Here is a 22,450-nt window from a genome sequence, read left to right on the forward strand (position 1 = left end):
ATCAGAGAACTACAACATGTAACAGTACTACTATCAGAGAACTACAACATGTAACAGTACTACTATCAGAGAACTACAACATGTAACAGTACTACTATCAGAGAACTACAACATGTAACAGTACTACTATCAGAGAACTACAACATGTAACAGTACTACTATCAGAGAACTACAACATGTAACAGTACTACTATCAGAGAACTACAACATGTAACAGTACTACTATCAGAGAACTACAACATGTAACAGTACTACTATCAGAGAACTACAACATGTAACAGTACTACTATCAGAGAACTACAACATGTAACAATGATACTATCAGAGAACTACAACATGTAACAGTACTACTATCAGAGAACTACAACATGTAACAGTACTACTATCAGAGAACTACAACATGTAACAGTACTACTATCAGAGATATACAACATGTAACAGTACTACTATCAGAGAACTACAACATGTAACAGTACTACTATCAGAGAACTACAACATGTAACAGTACTACTATCAGAGAACTACAACATGTAACAGTACTACTATCAGAGAACTACAGCATGTAACAGTACTACTATCAGAGATATACAACATGTAACAGTACTACTATCAGAGAACTACAACATGTAACACTATCAGAGAACTACAACATGTAACAGTACTACTATCAGAGAACTACAACATGTAACAGTACTACTATCAGAGAACTACAACATGTAACAGTACTACAACATGTAACAGTACTACTATCAGAGAACTACAACATGTAACAGTACTACTATCAGAGAACTACAACATGTAACAGTACTACTATCAGAGAACTACAACATGTAACAGTACTACTATCAGAGATATACAACATGTAACAGTACTACTATCAGAGAACTACAACATGTAACACTATCAGAGAACTACAACATGTAACAGTACTACTATCAGAGAACTACAACATGTAACAGTACTACTATCAGAGAACTACAACATGTAACAGTACTACAACATGTAACAGTACTACTATCAGAGAACTACAACATGTAACAGTACTACTATCAGAGATATACAACATGTCACAGTACTACTATCAGAGAACTACAACATGTAACAGTACTACTATCAGAGAACTACAACATGTAACAGTACTACTATCAGAGAACTACAACATGTAACAGTACTACTATCAGAGAACTACAACATGTAACAGTACTACTATCAGAGAACTACAACATGTAACAGTACTACTATCAGAGAACTACAACATGTAACAGTACTACTATCAGAGAACTACAACATGTAACAGTACTACTATCAGAGAACTACAACATGTAACAGTACTACTATCAGAGAACTACAGCATGTAACAGTACTACTATCAGTAACAGTACTACTATATACAACATGTAACAGTACTACTATCAGAGAACTACAACATGTAACACTATCAGAGAACTACAACATGTAACAGTACTACTATCAGAGAACTACAACATGTAACAGTACTACTATCAGAGAACTACAACATGTAACAGTACTACAACATGTAACAGTACTACTATCAGAGAACTACAACATGTAACAGTACTACTATCAGAGAACTACAACATGTAACAGTACTACTATCAGAGAACTACAACATGTAACAGTACTACTATCAGAGATATACAACATGTAACAGTACTACTATCAGAGAACTACAACATGTAACACTATCAGAGAACTACAACATGTAACAGTACTACTATCAGAGAACTACAACATGTAACAGTACTACTATCAGAGAACTACAACATGTAACAGTACTACAACATGTAACAGTACTACTATCAGAGAACTACAACATGTAACAGTACTACTATCAGAGATATACAACATGTCACAGTACTACTATCAGAGAACTACAACATGTAACAGTACTACTATCAGAGAACTACAACATGTAACAGTACTACTATCAGAGAACTACAACATGTAACAGTACTACTATCAGAGATATACAACATGTAACAGTACTACTATCAGAGAACTACAACATGTAACACTATCAGAGAACTACAACATGTAACAGTACTACTATCAGAGAACTACAACATGTAACAGTACTACTATCAGAGAACTACAACATGTAACAGTACTACTATCAGAGAACTACAACATGTAACAGTACTACTATCAGAGATATACAACATGTAACAGTACTACTATCAGAGAACTACAACATGTAACACTATCAGAGAACTACAACATGTAACAGTACTACTATCAGAGAACTACAACATGTAACAGTACTACTATCAGAGAACTACAACATGTAACAGTACTACTATCAGAGAACTACAACATGTAACAGTACTACAACATGTAACAGTACTACTATCAGAGAACTACAACATGTAACAGTACTACTATCAGAGAACTACAACATGTAACAGTACTACTATCAGAGAACTACAACATGTAACAGTACTACTATCAGAGAACTACAACATGTAACAGTACTACTATCAGAGAACTACAACAGGCAACAGTACTACTATCAGAGAACTACAGCATGTAACAGTACTACTATCAGAGAACTACAACATGTAACAGTACTACTATCAGAGAACTACAACATGTAACAACAATACTACTATCAGAGAACTACAACATGTAACACTATCAGAGAACTACAACATGTACCAGTACTACTATCAGAGAACTACAACAGGCAACAGTACTACTATCAGAGAACTACAGCATGTAACAGTACTACTATCAGAGAACTACAACATGTAACAGTACTACTATCAGAGAACTACAACATGTAACAGTGCTACTATCAGAGAACTACAACATGTAACAGTACTACTATCAGAGAACTACAACAGGCAACAGTACTACTATCAGAGAACTACAGCATGTAACAGTACTACTATCAGAGAACTACAACATGTAACAGTACTACTATCAGAGAACTACAACATGTAACAATAATACTATCAGAGAACTACAACATGTAACAGTACTACTATCAGAGAACTACAACATGTAACAGTGCTACTATCAGAGAACTACAACATGTTACAGTACTACTATCAGAGTACTACAACATGTAACAGTACTACTATCAGAGTACTACAACATGTAACAGTACTACTATCAGAACTACAACATGTAACAGTACTACTATCAGAGAACTACAACAGGCAACAGTACTACTATCAGAGAACTACAGCATGTAACAGTACTACTATCAGAGAACTACAACATGTAACAGTACTACTATCAGAGAACTACAGCATGTAACAGTACTACTATCAGAGAACTACAACATGTAACAGTACTACTATCAGAGAACTACAGCATGTAACAGTACTACTATCAGAGAACTACAACATGTAACAGTACTACTATCAGAGAACTACAACATGTAACAGTACTACTATCAGAGAACTACAACATGTAACAGTGCTACTATCAGAGAACTACAACATGTAACAGTACTACTATCAGAGAACTACAACATGTAACAGTACTACTATCAGAGAACTACAACATGTAACAGTACTACTATCAGAGAACTACAACATGTAACAGTGCTACTATCAGAGAACTACAACATGTAACAGTGCTACTATCAGAGAACTACAACATGTAACAGTACTACTATCAGAGAACTACAACATGTAACAGTACTACTATCAGAGAACTACAACATGTAACAGTGCTACTATCAGAGAACTACAACATGTAACAGTGCTACTATCAGAGAACTACAACATGTAACAGTAATACTATCAGAGAACTACAACATGTAACAGCGCTACTATCAGAGAACTACAACATGTACTAGATCTGCTGCTCCTGGTCTGACTTCATTTGATTTGATCTCTGAATGTCTGTTACCTGGCAGCCAGACAAGTCTGTTCCAAGAGACCTTTGTAGTCAGTGAAATTAAAAGTGAGAATGAAATGAAAAGTTACATAGGAATATAAAAAATTGTTATTCAAAAATATCCCAGATTTGCGTTTGGTTGTATTCGATGTCCATCTGCAGAATAAGTGGAGAGGGTGTATTCTTGCTTCGGGGTCAGTTTACATTGAGAAGTTGTTAGAATTTCTCTAATTCCATCCCTTTCAATCACCTCCCGCACCTTGAAAGGACCAACAATAGACAGGTTAGTTGTGCTTCAAAATGACTTTTTTAAATATTTAATTTATATGGTTAAAAAAACACATCAAGTTTGAGAATAAAGCAATAAGATGAAAAAGGTCAACAGATGGAATTCAGTCAAACTTGCTACTTGTTCCTTGCTACTCTCCATAATGGTTTGATTACATGTTTAGCCGTTATGCTAGCATTACATTCCCCATTGTGTGTTTGATTACATGTTTAGCCGTTATGCTAGCATTACATTCCCCATTGTGTGTTTGATTACATGTTTAGCCGTTATGCTAGCATTACATTTCCCATTGTGTGTTTGATTGAATTCCAGCCAGATAGAAGTGGTTTCCTCTACATTGCACAAGCCATCTATGTGGTTATGCTCCAGCTGTTGCAAGAGTGTGCTTGCATGTTAGGTCTGAGTCAAACTGAAACTAGATAAAGAGAAGTTACCACTGTCTGGTGTTGACATTTTGTGTAACAGTGGACAATGCTAATGAATTCAGAGAAACTATTGTACTAGGTTGCCTTATAAGGTAACTTCAGCTTTTTGATACACACATACATTGATGTAGGTGATCACACCACTAAGGAGTGACCACATGTATATAATCAGCTGTGCCCTTAGGTGGGCTGCAGAACTTACTCTGAAACATACAAGCTGTGTTTCCATTGTTAACTTCTGTCTGCAGTTGCATTAAATAAAGGTGTGATTGGTTTACTTAAAGATGATATTGGTGAAATCAGCAGTCAAACACTAAGCCAATGATTGACAAGGAACAAGGAACCTACCGAGACAGAATCCAGTGATGTATATTATGACATGTGTGTCTGTTGTGTCAAGAGGAGGGATAAACTCAGTCATCAGTCACATGGGCTACAGACAGGAAGTCACATCCACCACCTGGGAAAGAAAGAGAACATTTAGAGATTTCTCAGATATACAATGTAACATTTGGCTTAGTGACGCCATTTCATAGTTGTAAACTGGTTTTCTAGTTCTATACGGTGCATTCAGAAACTGTTCAGAACCCTTGACTTTATCAACATTTTGTTACGTTACAGCCTTAGTCTAAAATTAATATAATAACAATTTGTCCTCATCAATCTACAAATAATACCCCATTATGACAAAGCAAAACAGGTTTTAGAAGTTTTCTGACCCTTTGCTATGAGACTCGAAATTTTGCTCAGGTGCATCCCGTTTCTATTGATCATCCTTGAGATGTTTCTACAACTTGATTGGAGTCGACCTATGCTAAATTCAATTGATTGCACATGATTGGAAAGGCACACACCTGTCTATATAAGGTCCGAATGTTGACAGTGCATTTCAGAGCAAAAACCAACCATGAGGTTGAAGGAATTATCCCTAGAGCGCAGAGACAGGATTGGAGAGACAGGATTGGTCCCCAGATCTGTCCAGGCACAAATCTGGGGAAGGGTACCAAAACATTTATGCAGCATAGAAGGTCCCCAAAAACACAGTGGCTTCCATCATTCTTAAATGGAAGAAGCTTTAAACCACCAAGACTCTTCCTAGAGCTGGCCGCCTGGCCAAACTGAGCAATCAGGGGAGAAGGGCCTTGGTCAGGGAGGTGACCAAGAACCTGAAGGTCACACTGAAAGAGCTCCAGAGTTCCTCTGTGGAGATGGGAGAACCTTTCAGAAGGACAACCATCTCTACAGCACAGGCCTTTATGGTAGAGTGGCCAGACGGAAGCCACACCTCAGTAAAAGGCACATGACAGCCCGTTTGGAGTTTGCCAAAAGACTCCTAAAGGACAGACCATGAGAAACAAGATTCCCTGGCCTAAGAAAACAAAGATTGAACTCTTTGGCCTGAATGCCAAGCGTCACGGCTGGAGGAAACCTGGCACCATACCTATGGTGAAGCAGGGTGGTGGCAGAATCATGATGTGGGGATGTTTTTCAGTGGCAGGGACTGGGAGACTTGTCAGGATCAAGGGAAAGATGAACGGAGCAAAGTACAGAGAGATCCTTGATGAAAACCTGCTCCAGAGCACTCAGGACGTCAGATTGGGGTGAAAGTTCACCTTCCAACAGGACAATGACCCTAAGCACACAGCTAAGATAACACAGGAGTGGCTTCAGTCTCTGAATGTCCTTCAGTGGCCCAGCCAGAGCCTGGACTTGAACGAGATTGAACATCTCTGGAGAGACCTGAAAGTAGCTGTGCAGCGACTCTCCCCATCCAACCTGACAGAACTTGAGAGGATCTGCAGAGAAGAATGGGAGAAGCTCCGTAAATGCAGGTGTGCCAAGCTTGTAGTGTCATACCTAAGAAGACTCAAGGCTGTAATCGCTGCCAAAGGTCTGTCAACAAAGCACTGACCAAAGGGTCTGAAAACATATGTAAATGTGTTATTTCACTTGTTTATGTTTAATACAGTTGCAAAATATTCTAAAAACCTATTTTTGCTTTGTCATTATGGCTTACTGTGTTTAGATTGATGAGGGAAAAAATCAATTTAATCCATTTTAGAATAGGACTGTAACTAAAAAGTCAAGGGGTCTGAATACTTTCAGAATACACTGAACTACAATTGAAATGAAAATGAAGACAATGTAGCATATTTGAAGAGTAATCTTTTTTAGAGCGGTTTTGAAATTGAAATGACTCTTTCACTCCTGAATGTTTCTTGATATGAATACTTACCAGATTGCATCTGACAGTGTGGGAGGTGTAGTTGACTGACAGACCCCTTAAGGCATCTAAACATGAACAGGGGTCCTGCAGGTCTCTTGCTTCTCTGGGATAGAAGCCTCCTGTCCCAGGGGACTGTCCTATAGAGCACCTCTCCTTCTCCCTCCATCCTAAACACCAGGCCTGTTATACTGCACTGGAACAGACCTGCACCTCCAATAAATATATGTTACCGGTAAGTAAACATATATAATATATGTTACCGGTAAGTTCCCATGATCCAAGATGTCTGGAGTAAATGAATTTTAAAGATCCTAAAATGTCAAAACAACAGCTTTTAAACCAACAGTTTGGAGAAGTGAATAGAGAATAGAACTGCTACAGTGCACTGTAGTTATGTTTCGGTTTCCCTACCCCATATCTGTGCTTTTACACAATCATGTCTCGGAGCTCTACGGTCAATTCCTGCCATAGCAAAGGGTCGGAATACTTATGTAAATAAGGCATTTTGGGTTTTTATTTTTGATACATTTGCAAACATTTCCAAAAACCTGTTGTGCTTTGTCATTATAGATATTGTGTGAAGATTGATGAGGGGGGAAAGTATTTAATCCATTTTAGAATAAGGCTGTAACGTAACAAAATGTGGAAAAAGTCAAGGGGTCTGAATACTTTCTGAATACACTGTAATTACCTGTTATGACTGTTTCTATTTTATTTCTCTGCATTGTTGGGAGGAGCCGTTAGTTAGCATTTCCCTGTTAGTCTATACTTGTTGTTGACCAAGCATGTGACAAATAACATTTCATTTGAATCGTTTTCAGACACCAATACCTTTTTAGCATCTTCAAACTGAACGTTGTCATGTTTTAAAGACGCCTCGGTAAGGCCAATTTTAGCAACCTTAACCCGACCACTAGCGACCTCGTCGAGGTGGTCGGAACTCTTAGCATAACGGTTTTGGCTTGACAGTCGCTGGACCCAAATGGGAGTACCGCATAGGTTTTTAAAATAAGAATATTACTGAAAAATGCTTTATGATCATAGTTCAACTGTCACACCCCATCGTAACCCAAAAGATAAGCGGATTTTACCACATCGTTTCAAAACAATGTAATTGTAAACAAACACCATAAAGCCTCCAACACATACGACGTTGAACTCATGCTCGACTCCATGAACTAAAACTGGTAGGACCTAGAGGAGTCCTCTAGCTCGAAGCTCGACTCCATGAACTAAAACTGGTAGGACCTAGAGGAGTCCTCTAGCTCGAAGCTCGACTCCATGAAGTAAAACTGGTAGGACCTAGAGGAGTCCTCTAGCTCGAAGCTCGACTCCATGAACTAAAACTGGTAGGACCTAGAAGATTCCTCTAGCTCGAAGCTCGACTCCATGAAGTAAAACTGGTAGGACCTAGAGGAGTCCTCTAGCTCGAAGCTCGACTCCATGAACTAAAACTGGTAGGACCTAGAGGAGTCCTCTAGCTCGAAGCTCGACTCCATGAAGTAAAACTGGTAGGACCTAGAGGAGTCCTCTAGCTCGAAGCTCGACTCCATGAACTAAAACTGGTAGGACCTAGAGGAGTCCTCTAGCTCGAAGCTCAACTCCATGAACTAAAACTGGTAGGACCTAGAGGAGTCCTCTAGCTTTAAGCTCAACTCCATGAACTAAAACTGGTAGGACCTAGAGGAGTCCTCTAGCTCGAAGCTCGACTCCATGAACTAAAACTGGTAGGACCTAGAGGAGTCCTCTAGCTTTAAGCTCAACTCCATGAACTAAAACTGGTAGGACCTAGAGGAGTCCTCTAGCTCGAAGCTCAACTCCATGAACTAAAACTGGTAGGACCTAGAGGAGTCCTCTAGCTCGAAGCTCAACTCCATGAACTAAAACTGGTAGGACCTAGAGGAGTCCTCTAGCTTTAAGCTCAACTCCATGAACTAAAACTGGTAGGACCTAGAGGAGTCCTCTAGCTTTAAGCTCAACTTCATGAACTAAACTGGTAGGACCTAGAGGAGTCCTCTAGCTCGAAGCTCAACTCCATGAACTAAAACTGGTAGGACCTAGAGGAGTCCTCTAGCTTTAAGCTCAACTCCATGATCTAAAACTGGTAGGACCTAGAGGAGTCCTCTAGCTTTAAGCTCAACTCCATGAACTAAAACTGCAAGGACCTAGAGGAGTCCTCTAGCTTTAAGCTCAACTCCATGAACTAAAACTGGTAGGACCTAGAGGAGTCCTCTAACTCGAAGCTCAACTCCATGAACTAAAACTGGTAGGACCTAGAGGAGTCCTCTAGCTTTAAGCTCAACTCCATGAACTAAAACTGCAAGGACCTAGAGGAGTCCTCTAGCTTTAAGCTCAACTCCATGAAATAAAACTGGTAGGACCTAGAAGAGTCCTCTAGCTCGAAGCTCAACTCCATGAACTAAAACTGCAAGGACCTAGAGGAGTCCTCTAGCTTTAAGCTCAACTCCATGAACTAAAACTGGTAGGACCTAGAGGAGTCCTCTAGCTCGAAGCTCAACTCCATGAACTAAAACTGCAAGGACCTAGAGGAGTCCTCTAGCTCAGCTGGTAGAGCATGGTGCTTAGTGCTTACAATGCCATGATGGAGCCCAGGACCGAGTTGGGGAAACCCAGTCTTAACACTCTGCTGCAGACAACAATACATTATTACCACTCTGATGACACCCAGTGGACCAAAACACAGGACCAGCACCACTACTAACAATGAAAACAGTACCAGCACCACTACTAACATAATGAAAACAGTACCAGCACCACTACTAACATAATAAAAACAGTACCAGCACCACTACCAACATAATGAAAACAGTACCAGCACCACTACTAACATAATAAAAACAGTACCAGCACCACTACTAACATAATGAAAACAGTACCAGCACCACTACTAACAATGAAAACAGAACCAGCACCACTACTAACATAATGAAAACAGTACCAGCACCACTACTAACATAATGAAAACAGTACCAGCACCACTACTAACATAATGAAAACAGTACCAGCACCACTACTAACATAATGAAAACAGTACCAGCACCACTACTAACAATGAAAACAGTACCAGCACCACTACTAACATAATGAAAACAGAACCAGCACCACTACTAACATAATGAAAACAGTACCAGCACCACTACTAACATAATGAAAACAGTACCAGCACCACTACTAACATAATGAAAACAGTACCAGCACCACTACTAACATAATGAAAACAGTACCAGCACCACTACTAACAATGAAAACAGTACCAGCACCACTAAAAACAATGAAAACAGTACCAGCACCACTACTAACAATGAAAACAGTACCAGCACCACTACTAACATAATGAAAACAGAAACAGTACCACTACTAACATAATGAAAACAGAACCAGTACCACTACTAACATAATGAAAACAGTACCAGCACCACTAAAAACAATGAAAACAGTACCAGCACCACTACTAACAATGAAAACAGTACCAGCACCACTACTAACATAATGAAAACAGAACCAGTACCACTACTAACATAATGAAAACAGAACCAGTACCACTACTAACATAATGAAAACAGTACCAGCACCACTACTAACATAATGAAAACAGAACCAGTACCACTACTAACATAATGAAAACAGAACCAGTACCACTACTAACATAATGAAAACAGTACCAGCACCACTACTAACAATGAAAACAGTACCAGCACCACTACTAACATAATGAAAACAGTACCAGCACCACTACTAACAATGAAAACAGTACCAGCACCACTACTAACATTATGAAAACAGAACCAGTACCACTACTAACATAATAAAAACAGAACCAGCACCACAACTAACATAATGAAAACAGTACCAGCACCACTACTAACATAATGAAAACAGAACCAGCACCACTACTAACATAATGAAAACAGTACCAGCACCACTACTAACATAATAAAAACAGAACCAGCACCACTACTAACATAATGAAAACAGAACCAGCACCACTACTAACATAATGAAAACAGTACCAGCACCACTACTAACATAATAAAAACAGTACCAGCACCACTACTAACAATGAAAACAGTACCAGCACCACTACTAACATAATGAAAACAGAACCAGTACCACTACTAACATAATAAAAACAGTACCAGCACCACTACTAACAATGAAAACAGTACCAGCACCACTACTAACATAATGAAAACAGTACCAGCACCACTACTAACATAATAAAAACAGAACCAGCACCACTACTAACATAATGAAAACAGTACCAGCACCACTACTAACATAATGAAAACAGAACCAGCACCACTACTAACATAATAAAAACAGAACCAGCACCACTAAAAACATAATGAAAACAGTCTGAAGACATGGGCTATTCCGTTCCTATTTTACAGATATGCCTAATATGAACAAAACGTCACAATCCCTAGCAGGCCTACGGTCAGTTATGTCAATAGCCAAAGTGTAATAACAGGTTATAACACATCACCCCTAGTGCTCTACGTGTGGTAATTTGGCAGTTCAACTGTAGTTCTGTTTTTCTATTATAATTACATTGCATAAAAACAACTTGTTTGGACACTGGTTGATAGCAGTTATTCACGATAATTCCTGTTTAATGTCTGTTAACAGTTCCATTGGAATTGTCCTGCAACCAGGCAATTCATTAACTAATTTCCCTTGGGGGGGGGGGGGGGGAATCTTAGTCGGAAATGGAGGCGAGTAGTGCGGACGAATTGGAGGACACGGAGAAAAAGTTGGTGAAGCAACAGCTGAATGAGAACAATATGGGTGTCAGTTGCGATGGTATGGAGCAGGAGGATGAGGGTCAAGGACAGGAACGTTCTGTAGTGGAAAGACAGGAAGAAGAGAGATGATACAGAAAGCAGTGGAGCGTCTAGTAAAGAAAGAAGAAGAGGAGAGATGATACAGAAAGCAGTGGAGCGTCTAGTAAAGAAAGAAGAAGAAGGGAGATGATACAGAAAGCAGTGGAGCGTCTAGTAAAGAAAGAAGAAGAAGAGAGATGATGCAGAAAGCAGTGGAGCGTCTAGTAAAGAAAGAAGAAGAGAGATGATACAGAAAGCAGTGGAGCGTCTAGTAAAGAAAGAAGAAGAAGAGAGATGATACAGAAAGCAGTGGAGCGTCTAGTAAAGAAAGGAGAAGAAGAGAGATGATACAGAAAGCAGTGGAGCGTCTAGTAAAGAAAGAAGAAGAAGAGAGATGATACAGAAAGCAGTGGAGCGTCTAGTAAAGAAAGAAGAAGAGAGATGATGCAGAAAGCAGTGGAGCGTCTAGTAAAGAAAGAAGAAGAAGAGAGATGATGCAGAAAGCAGTGGAGCGTCTAGTAAAGAAAGAAGAAGAAGAGAGATGATGCAGAAAGCAGTGGAGCGTCTAGTAAAGAAAGAAGAAGAGAGATGATACAGAAAGCAGTGGAGCGTCTAGTAAAGAAAGAAGAAGAAGAGAGATGATACAGAAAGCAGTGGAGCGTCTAGTAAAGAAAGAAGAAGAGAGATGATACAGAAAGCAGTGGAGCGTCTAGTAAAGAAAGAAGAAGAGAGATGATGCAGAAAGCAGTGGAGCGTCTAGTAAAGAAAGAAGAAGAGAGATGATACAGAAAGCAGTGGAGCGTCTAGTAAAGAAAGAAGAAGAGAGATGATACAGAAAGCAGTGGAGCGTCTAGTAAAGAAAGAAGAAGAAGAGAGATGATGCAGAAAGCAGTGGAGCGTCTAGTAAAGAAAGAAGAAGAAGAGAGATGATACAGAAAGCAGTGGAGCGTCTAGTAAAGAAAGAAGAAGAAGAGAGATGATACAGAAAGCAGTGGAGCGTCTAGTAAAGAAAGAAGAAGAAGAGAGATGATACAGAAAGCAGTGGAGCGTCTAGTAAAGAAAGAAGAAGAAGAGAGATGATACAGAAAGCAGTGGAGCGTCTAGTAAAGAAAGAAGAAGAAGAGAGATGATACAGAAAGCAGTGGAGCGTCTAGTAAAGAAAGAAGAAGAAGAGAGATGATACAGAAAGCAGTGGAGCGTCTAGTAAAGAAAGAAGAAGAGAGATGATGCAGAAAGCAGTGGAGCGTCTAGTAAAGAAAGAAGAAGAGAGATGATACAGAAAGCAGTGGAGCGTCTAGTAAAGAAAGAAGAAGAGAGATGATACAGAAAGCAGTGGAGCGTCTAGTAAAGAAAGAAGAAGAAGAGAGATGATGCAGAAAGCAGTGGAGCGTCTAGTAAAGAAAGAAGAAGAGAGATGATGCAGAAAGCAGTGGAGCGTCTAGTAAAGAAAGAAGAAGAAGAGAGATGATACAGAAAGCAGTGGAGCGTCTAGTAAAGAAAGAAGAAGAAGAGAGATGATACAGAAAGCAGTGGAGCGTCTAGTAAAGAAAGAAGAAGAAGAGAGATGATACAGAAAGCAGTGGAGCGTCTAGTAAAGAAGAAGAAGAGAGATGATACAGAAAGCAGTGGAGTGTCTAGTAAAGAAAGAAGAAGAAGAGAGATGATGCAGAAAGCAGTGGAGCGTCTAGTAAAGAAAGAAGAAGAAGAGAGATGATGCAGAAAGCAGTGGAGCGTCTAGTAAAGAAAGAAGAAGAGAGATGATACAGAAAGCAGTGGAGCGTCTAGTAAAGAAAGAAGAAGAAGAGAGATGATACAGAAAGCAGTGGAGCGTCTAGTAAAGAAAGAAGAAGAGAGATGATACAGAAAGCAGTGGAGCGTCTAGTAAAGAAAGAAGAAGAAGAGAGATGATACAGAAAGCAGTGGAGCGTCTAGTAAAGAAAGAAGAAGAAGAGAGATGATACAGAAAGCAGTGGAGCGTCTAGTAAAGAAAGAAGAAGAAGAGAGATGATACAGAAAGCAGTGGAGCGTCTAGTAAAGAAAGAAGAAGAAGAGAGATGATACAGAAAGCAGTGGAGCGTCTAGTAAAGAAAGAAGAAGAAGAGAGATGATACAGAAAGCAGTGGAGCGTCTAGTAAAGAAAGAAGAAGAAGAGAGATGATACAGAAAGCAGTGGAGCGTCTAGTAAAGAAAGAAGAAGAGAGATGATGCAGAAAGCAGTGGAGCGTCTAGTAAAGAAAGAAGAAGAGAGATGATACAGAAAGCAGTGGAGCGTCTAGTAAAGAAAGAAGAAGAGAGATGATACAGAAAGCAGTGGAGCGTCTAGTAAAGAAAAAGAAAGAGATGATGCAGAAAGCAGTGGAGCGATGATGCAGAAAGCAGTGGAGCGTCTAGTAAAGAAAGAAGAAGAGAGATGATGCAGAAAGCAGTGGAGCGTCTAGTAAAGAAAGAAGAAGAAGAGAGATGATACAGAAAGCAGTGGAGCGTCTAGTAAAGAAAGAAGAAGAAGAGAGATGATACAGAAAGCAGTGGAGCGTCTAGTAAAGAAAGAAGAAGAAGAGAGATGATACAGAAAGCAGTGGAGCGTCTAGTAAAGAAGAAGAAGAGAGATGATACAGAAAGCAGTGGAGCGTCTAGTAAAGAAAGAAGAAGAAGAGAGATGATGCAGAAAGCAGTGGAGCGTCTAGTAAAGAAAGAAGAAGAAGAGAGATGATGCAGAAAGCAGTGGAGCGTCTAGTAAAGAAAGAAGAAGAAGAGAGATGATGCAGAAAGCAGTGGAGCGTCTAGTAAAGAAAGAAGAAGAGAGATGATACAGAAAGCAGTGGAGCGTCTAGTAAAGAAAGAAGAAGAAGAGAGATGATACAGAAAGCAGTGGAGCGTCTAGTAAGGAAAGAAGAAGAGAGATGATACAGAAAGCAGTGGAGCGTCTAGTAAAGAAAGAAGAAGAAGAGAGATGATGCAGAAAGCAGTGGAGCGTCTAGTAAAGAAAGAAGAAGAAGAGAGATGATGCAGAAAGCAGTGGAGCGTCTAGTAAAGAAAGAAGAAGAAGAGAGATGATACAGAAAGCAGTGGAGCGTCTAGTAAAGAAAGAAGAAGAAGAGAGATGATACAGAAAGCAGTGGAGCGTCTAGTAAAGAAAGAAGAAGAGAGATGATACAGAAAGCAGTGGAGCGTCTAGTAAAGAAAGAAGAAGAGAGATGATACAGAAAGCAGTGGAGCGTCTAGTAAAGAAAGAAGAAGAAGAGAGATGATACAGAAAGCAGTGGAGCGTCTAGTAAAGAAAGAAGAAGAGAGATGATACAGAAAGCAGTGGAGCGTCTAGTAAAGAAAGAAGAAGAGAGATGATACAGAAAGCAGTGGAGCGTCTAGTAAAGAAAGAAGAAGAAGAGAGATGATACAGAAAGCAGTGGAGCGTCTAGTAAAGAAAGAAGGAGAGAGATGATACAGAAAGCAGTGGAGCGTCTAGTGAAGAAAGAAGAAGAAGAGAGATGATACAGAAAGCAGTGGAGCGTCTAGTAAAGAAAGAAGATGAGAGATGATACAGAAAGCAGCGGAGCTTCTAGTGAAGAAAGAAGAAGAAGAGAGATGATACAGAAAGCAGTGGAGCATCTAGTAAAGAAAGAAGAAGAAGAGAGATGATACAGAAAGCAGTGGAGCGTCTAGTGAAGAAAGAAGAAGAAGAGAGATGATACAGAAAGCAGTGGAGCGTCTAGTAAAGAAAGAAGAAGAAGAGAGATGATACAGAAAGCAGTGGAGCGTCTAGTAAAGAAAGAAGAAGAAGAGAGATGATACAGAAAGCAGTGGAGCGTCTAGTGAAGAAAGCATAAAGAGGGCTGAGGAAGGAAGCAAGAGCAGTGATGTGTTGGAGTGGAAAGTGGTGATGGTGTTAGATGAGACCACAGGGCCTCACTTACACCTTATCTGACTAACTAATGCTGAAAAATAGATTGAGTTGTAGAGAATCAAAGGACCATGAATGTAATAATAAATCGGTAGTCACCACTACAGAATATCCAGTCAGAACAAGGATGAGATGGATGTCAAAGGCTTTGAAGGTTTTCCTGGGAAATGTACGTATAGGATTCCTTAGTTTCAATGTTAGAGAATTGGTCCCATATGCACTGCAGTGTTTTAAATACCAAAGAATGGGACATGTAGCTGCTCAGTGTAAAGAAAAGATGTGCCAAGTGTGGAGAAGAACATGATGACGGTGGATGTGGAAGCAATGTGAAGGTTAAGTGCTGTAATTGTGGGGGAGAACACAGTGGATGCCAGGTACAGAGAGAGGATAGAGAGGCTCAGAGATACAGGATCAGTCATGATGTATCATATGCAGAGGCTGTAAAACAGATTGGTAGAACTACAGTGAGGACTGGTGGAGCTGACATGGATGTATCTGTAGTAAGTAGACCTACTGTCAGACTGATGGAGCTGACATGGATGTACCTGTAGTAAGTAGACCTACTGTCAGACTGATGGAGCTGACATGGATGTATCTGTAGTAAGTGGACCTACTGTCAGACTGATGGAGCTGACATGGATGTATCTGTAGTAAGTGGACCTACTGTCTGTCGGGTCTTGTGTTTCTGCTGGTCCTGGCATGGTTTGGAGGTCTGTTCAGAAATATTGTGCTCATAAATGGACACTTTGATAATGAATTAAAGTAGACTTCATAGTTTTATCAATACGACTCTGGATGTGGAAAGCAGAAATGACAGGTTGAAGGTTATTGTGAAGATGGAAAAATATATATTGGTGGTAACAAACCGTTGTTGACATGCTGAACAATCCTAAAGCAGGAGTTTTAAAGATACAGCTTAATAGGGTTGGGGGGAGGGTGTGGTGGAAGTTAAGGATTTATTCGGGTTTAAATTGTATATTCGTGGTAGTACAGAATTGGTCAGATATTGATTGTATCCAGGACAGGAGTTGGCGGCTCTTTAAACGTTTGTTTGCGGACCGCCATGAAGAAGAAGAAAACGTCGCCAACAACACAACGTCAATACCGGAAATACGACACGAACAAAGAGGAGATCAACACGAGACTCAGTCGTATTGATTGTGCTGTGGACAAACTACGCGGTGAGTTGATGCCTATTCCGCAGCTAGTTAGCTAGATTAATTGATCAAACCACTTTGTATGCGTTGTTCGTTGGCAACCTTGAACTTTAAGAAGTTTTTGGAACAGATTCCTGTTGGAACGTTCCACAGTAGAACGTTGAACCAGTAACCGGAAGGTTGCTATATCGAATCCCCGACCTGATAAGGTAAAAATCTGTCGTTCTGCCCCTGAACAAGGCAGTTAACCCGCTGTTCCTAGGCCGTCGTTGTAAATAAGAATGTGTATTTAACTGACTTGCATAGTTAAATAAAGGTCATTTAAAAAATATAAATTCATTTTCGTAGGAAATACTACAATCTTTACTGGTCTCTCTATCTAATTTACACACACACACAGTAGATTGCAGTGTTTGCAGAGAATATCTACTATATATGATCTACTATATGTTCCTTGCTCAAATTGACTTTAGAGCTGGCCCATAATCTTTCTAGAACCCAAGGTAAGAGAAGGAGATGGTCCTACAGATGTAGGATCTTAATTTGATCACTCATTTGTTGCAAAGAATTTGACTACACAGCAGGAAATGCAAACTTGTAATGTTTTGGAGTTTAAAGTTCTCTGAAGTTTGTATTTTCCACTTGATTTGCCCTAATAAAAAATGTATCAACCCCTAAAAAACTGTCAGTTAATTATAATACACAATGTGCTACCAAGGGGCGCAGCGGTCTAAGGCACTGCATCTCAGTGCTAGAGGCGTCACTACAGTCCCTGGTTCGATTTCCAGGCTGTATCACAACCGGCTGTAATTGGAGTCCAATAGGGCTGCGTACAATTGGTCCAGCGTCGTCGGGGTGGGGCGTCATTGTAAATAGGAATTTGTTCTTAACTTATTTGCCTAGTTGAATGAAAAATAGTTCACATTTCCTGTTGCTGCAGGATTATTTTCCTGCTAAAGCAAACATGGCTCAAATTAAGATCCTACATCTGTATGTAATACAAAGACCACTTCAAACCAGTAACTAACAACATTTGATGTTTACACTATTTTTGTGCAGATTCTTCTCTCCTCCTGGAACCAAATGATCCCTTTGTTGGACAGGCTTGTCATCATCGACTAATGGGACAATGGAAGAAGAGAGCCAGGACTGTGTCAGAGTGTCTGACAGCTCAGCTGAGGCCATGGAGGAGTTAAGCATCACAGGATGTAGAGTAGTGGACCAGAGCCTGTGTATTACTGATCCTCCCATGGTAAGACCCTCACTGGAAAGAAATACAAGTTGACTATGTTTCTATTACATTTCTCTTCATAATCTTTCAAATCTATTGTTTTTCAATTTTAGAGGTCTCTTGAAAACTTTGAAGCAGAAATCTACGATCATGAGGGCAAGGGAGCATACAGGTAACTCAGTATTATTTACCTGTTTTCTCATCAATAGTTTGTAAGGACAATGCCTCATTTTTCAAGTCATATTCAGGGAATGTAATTAAAATGTCATTCTTCACCATTGTTTCCTCTAGGTTCCAGTGCCCCGGTGCAGGTCTATTCCAGTGCAGTATAACAGGCCTGGTGTTCAGGATGGAGGGAGAAGGAGAGGTGCTCTATAGGACAGTCCACTGGGACATGAGGCTTCTATCCCAGAGTGGAAAGAGGCCTGCAGGACCCCTGTTCAACATCGACTGTCCTCAGAAGTCTGTCTGTCAACTTCACCTCCCACACTGTCAGATTCATTCTGGTGAGTATTTTCATGAGTGAAAGATGTTCAACTGCCCTGAACAAGATTGTAAATTAATTTGTTCATTGCCTCATGTGTCATTGCTGTTGTAGTACATCAGAGAAAGCTCAATGTTCTCTTTTGAGAGATTCTCAATTGCACAAAAGTCTGCCTAGAAAGAGTAGTAATAATTACTAATTATGATGATAATAATAAAATGCCGATTGCCTTCTGCAGAAGAGGGTGCTCAGGCCTATCCTCCCGGGGAAGAGGATGCTCAGGTCTATCCTCCTGCAGAAGAGGATGCTCAGGCCTATCCTCCCGGGGAATAGTTATGAAATCAGCCCTTTGAAACAGCTGCTTTCTTATAAGAGAAAATGCGTACCTTTAAAAACAATATGTTACTTCTCCATTTATCTATGAAACATCCAGCACAACTAACTACATGTGATTTGGGATTCCACCCCTGTAAATTTAATTTGCCTGATGACTCGCTAGTGGAGAAGGAGTCTCATTTCATACAAGCGCATTTATTTCCACATTCCTTCTTCAATTACCTTTGACCTTTTTCAGAAGGAGGTGAGGAGAGGATGCGAGGAATTGAGGAAATCCAATTGAGTTTCTGTTTCTTTCCTAGATGGTGGATGTGACTTCCTGTCTGTAGCCCATGTGACTGATGACAACGCGGAGTTTCTCCCCCCCCATGAGACAACAGACACACATGTCATAATAAACATCACTGGATCCTCTGCTTATGGTGATGTCACAGATGATGATGCTCCCATCTCTCCTATCCAGGGGCTTTTGTTGTTGTTCTACCAACCGTTTCTCTCTGAAGAGCGGTCCATCCTGAATGTGTTGTTGCTTCCCAGAAATGTTGTGATCAGGGAGGTAAGCATAACTAAGATTTCAAATCCCACTTCTATCTGTCAGGAATTCCATCAGGCTGGCAGTGTCAAACAACATAGAAAAATAACATTCTCTCTGTGCCACAAGAATGCATGTTCATATACTTGTTGACACCAAACCAGAATCAAGTATTAATAATTCTGACAAAGGGCTTGAGTTTGCACCACATGTGTATTTGATTGAAGCAACATTTCTGTCCATTGTTGATTCTCAAGGTGCAGGAGGAGAGGAAGAGGAGGAATGGAGACAAAGAAACCTTCATTGAAACAAATCCTCACTGCAATCTAACCCCGAAGAAAGCATACATCCTCTCCACAGATATTACAGATGGATATAGGATCAGCCCAACAGTAATTCATATCTATAAGTCATAAAGAGATTACAACTTTAGATTTTTCTCTGTGACCTCAGTATCTTCACACTTGATGTAAGATCGTAGATTCTGACTCTGGCTTTTTCTGTTCTAGACAGCAGAATTTCTGGATTTCCAGTCCTATGAAAACTACTTCCCCACATTTCAGTTGTTCTTGCTGACTGTTGTTAAAGAGTTTGATCTCCTTCTGAAAGAAAATGGCAGCACTGAAAATCAATGGGAGAGACGTGTCTGGCTTCAAGGTAACAGAAATGTTGAGCTAAACTCAAATGAACTCTGACATGTGGTGTAGGTAGAAGTAGCATTAGGAATAGAAGTAGAACTACAGGTGTTGCTGTTATTGAATTATGATGAAATGTTCTCATCAGGTCTTCGATGATGATGATGATGATCTCATCAGGATTTCTAGTTCTATTAGTCTCCTCCCTGATGGCCACCTCATCACAAACAATGATAATATGAGGAAATCCCATTTGAAAAAAACAAGTTCTTCTAATGGTTCTGTGTTGTAAAATGTGTTATGTGTTACACCTGCAGCTCCTGTCCAGTTCCAACCCCACGGGCCTGTGGCACCAGTCCCAGCAGCTTCTGCCCAGGCTCATGGCCCTGCAGTTCCTATCCAGCTTCAGGCAGTTCCAACTCTGCATCAGCCTGCACCTCAGCCAGCAGGCCCCGCCCAGGTCCAGCCTCATGGGCCTGTGGCACCAGTACCAGCAGGCCCCGCCCAGGTCCAGCCTCATGGGCCTGCAGCTCCTACTGCTGTTGTCCGTCCATCTGTCCGTGAAGATTAACCAGACCTGAGATAATCAAATCAGCGGCTTCCAAATAAACATTTAATGAAAAGTATCTTAAAGGAGCAATCTGTGATTTAGTAGAGCTGGGAATTTCCAGGGACCTTACAATACAATACTTCGGTGCCGATACGATATGTATTGCGACAAAAATATAAACCGCAACATGGAAAATGTTGGTAACATGTTTCATGATCTAAAACAAAAGAACATCACACATTTGTTTACGTCCCTGTTAGTGAGCATTTCTCGTTTGACCAGGTAATCCATCCATGTGACAGGTTTGGCTTATCAAGAAGCTGATTAAACAGCATCATTACACAGGTGCACCTTGTGCTGGGGACAAAAGGCTACTCTAAAATGTGCAGTTTTGACACACATTACAGATGTCAAGGTTTGTGGGTGCGTGCAAGTGGTCTGCTGACCGCAGGAATGTCCAACAGAGCATTTTATGATTGTTTCTCGGCCATAAGCTAACTCCAAAGTCGTTTTAGAGAATTTGGCAGTACATCCAACCGGCCTCACAATCGCTGACGAAGTGTAACCATGCCAGCCCAGGGCCTCTACATCCGGTTTCATCGTCTGAGACCAGCCATCCGGACAGCTGAGGAAACTGATGAGCATTTTTGTCTGTAATCGAGCCTTTTTGTAGGAAAAAACTCATTCTGATTGGCTGGGCATGGCTCCCCAGTGGGTGGGCCTATGCCCACCCATGGCTGCGCCCCTGCCCAATAGTGAAATCTATAGATTAGAGACTAAATAATTAATTTCAGTTGACTGATTTCCTAATATGATATCAGATATTTTATACACCAGTTTTGTGCTCAATAAAGAATTTGGGAATTGACTCCCATTCAACTCATGAGATTAAATGTCAATTGGCCACACCACAGGATGTAGAATCTGAATGAGTGACAGGAAGTGTAATTTTATTTATTGAATATTTGAAACGTACAATATGTGAAGCTGCTCAATAACTACAGTCCAACAGATTCCCATTCAGAGCGACACACAGAAGCATCCAGGGTCAATACCCTGCTCAATAACTACAGTCCAACAGATTCCCATTCAGAGCCACACACAGAAGCATCCAGGGTCAATACCCTGCTCAATAACTACAGTCCAACAGATTCCAATTCAGAGCGACACACAGAAGCATCCAGGGTCAATGCCCTGCTCAATAACTACAGTCCAACAGATTCCCATTCAGAGCGACACACAGAAGCATCCAGGGTCAATGCCCTGCTCAATAACTACAGTCCAACAGATTCCCATTCAGAGCGACACACAGAAGCATCCAGGGTCAATGCCCTGCTCAATAACTACAGTCCAACAGATTCCCATTCAGAGCGACACACAGAAGCATCCAGGGTCAATGCCCTGCTCAATAACTACAGTCCAACAGATTCCCATTCAGAGCGACACACAGAAGCATCCAGGGTCAATGCCCTGCTCAATAACTACAGTCCAACAGATTCCCATTCAGAGCGACACACAGAAGCATCCAGGGTCAATGCCCTGCTCAATAACTACAGTCCAACAGATTCCCATTCAGAGCGACACACAGAAGCATCCAGGGTCAATGCCCTGCTCAATAACTACAGTCCAACAGATTCCCATTCAGAGCGACACACAGAAGCATCCAGGGTCAATGCCCTGCTCAGGCATTTGAATATTACTGAATTCAACTCTATTTCCTTGAATTGCAATTCGGTATCCTGCTTATTAATTCAAATTCATGAATAGAATTTATGAGCCATTCTAAATTCAATTCTGAATTGACCACAAGTCTGTTATACACTACAGTACATATTTCCCTGAGTGAAATGAGTCCCTGACATTCAGGCTGATTAAAGCTGGAATCCTTAATGGTTAAACAGCCGCGTCAATTTGAGATATTACAAACAAGCTATTGTAAACAACAACAATGTTTTCCCCTTGAACGTCCTTT

At 40.5% G+C, this 22,450-nt stretch overlaps 1 protein-coding gene across 1 annotated transcript; it reads left to right on the top strand.

The window, feature by feature from the left end:
• The first annotated feature begins 16,651 nt into the window (after nt 1–16,651).
• On the top strand, nt 16,652–20,552 carry LOC139423649 (uncharacterized). Its single transcript, XM_071175244.1, has 9 exons — nt 16,652–16,734; nt 17,770–17,962; nt 18,055–18,113; nt 18,233–18,447; nt 19,064–19,317; nt 19,551–19,685; nt 19,803–19,950; nt 20,246–20,388; nt 20,437–20,552. Exons 2-9 carry the CDS (start codon nt 17,840–17,842, stop codon nt 20,497–20,499), a joined length of 1,140 nt encoding a protein of 379 aa, XP_071031345.1. The 5' UTR covers nt 16,652–16,734; nt 17,770–17,839; the 3' UTR covers nt 20,500–20,552.
• The last annotated feature ends 1,898 nt before the right edge of the window (nt 20,553–22,450 follow it).

The sequence above is a fragment of the Oncorhynchus clarkii genome, chromosome 13, assembly GCF_045791955.1.
Source record: "Oncorhynchus clarkii lewisi isolate Uvic-CL-2024 chromosome 13, UVic_Ocla_1.0, whole genome shotgun sequence".
Lineage (NCBI taxonomy): Eukaryota > Metazoa > Chordata > Actinopteri > Salmoniformes > Salmonidae > Oncorhynchus > Oncorhynchus clarkii.

What these genes read in the sequence shown, in the direction of transcription:
- LOC139423649 (XM_071175244.1), top strand. Translation starts at nt 17,840, where the DNA reads ATGGAAGAAGAGAGCCAGGACTGTGTCAGAGTGTCTGACAGCTCAGCT. An exon ending in GAGGGCAAGGGAGCATACAG is followed by an intron (nt 18,114 to 18,232) that starts GTAACTCAGTAT and finishes TGTTTCCTCTAG; the next exon opens with GTTCCAGTGCCCCGGTGCAG. An exon ending in GAGACGTGTCTGGCTTCAAG is followed by an intron (nt 19,951 to 20,245) that starts GTAACAGAAATG and finishes TTACACCTGCAG; the next exon opens with CTCCTGTCCAGTTCCAACCC.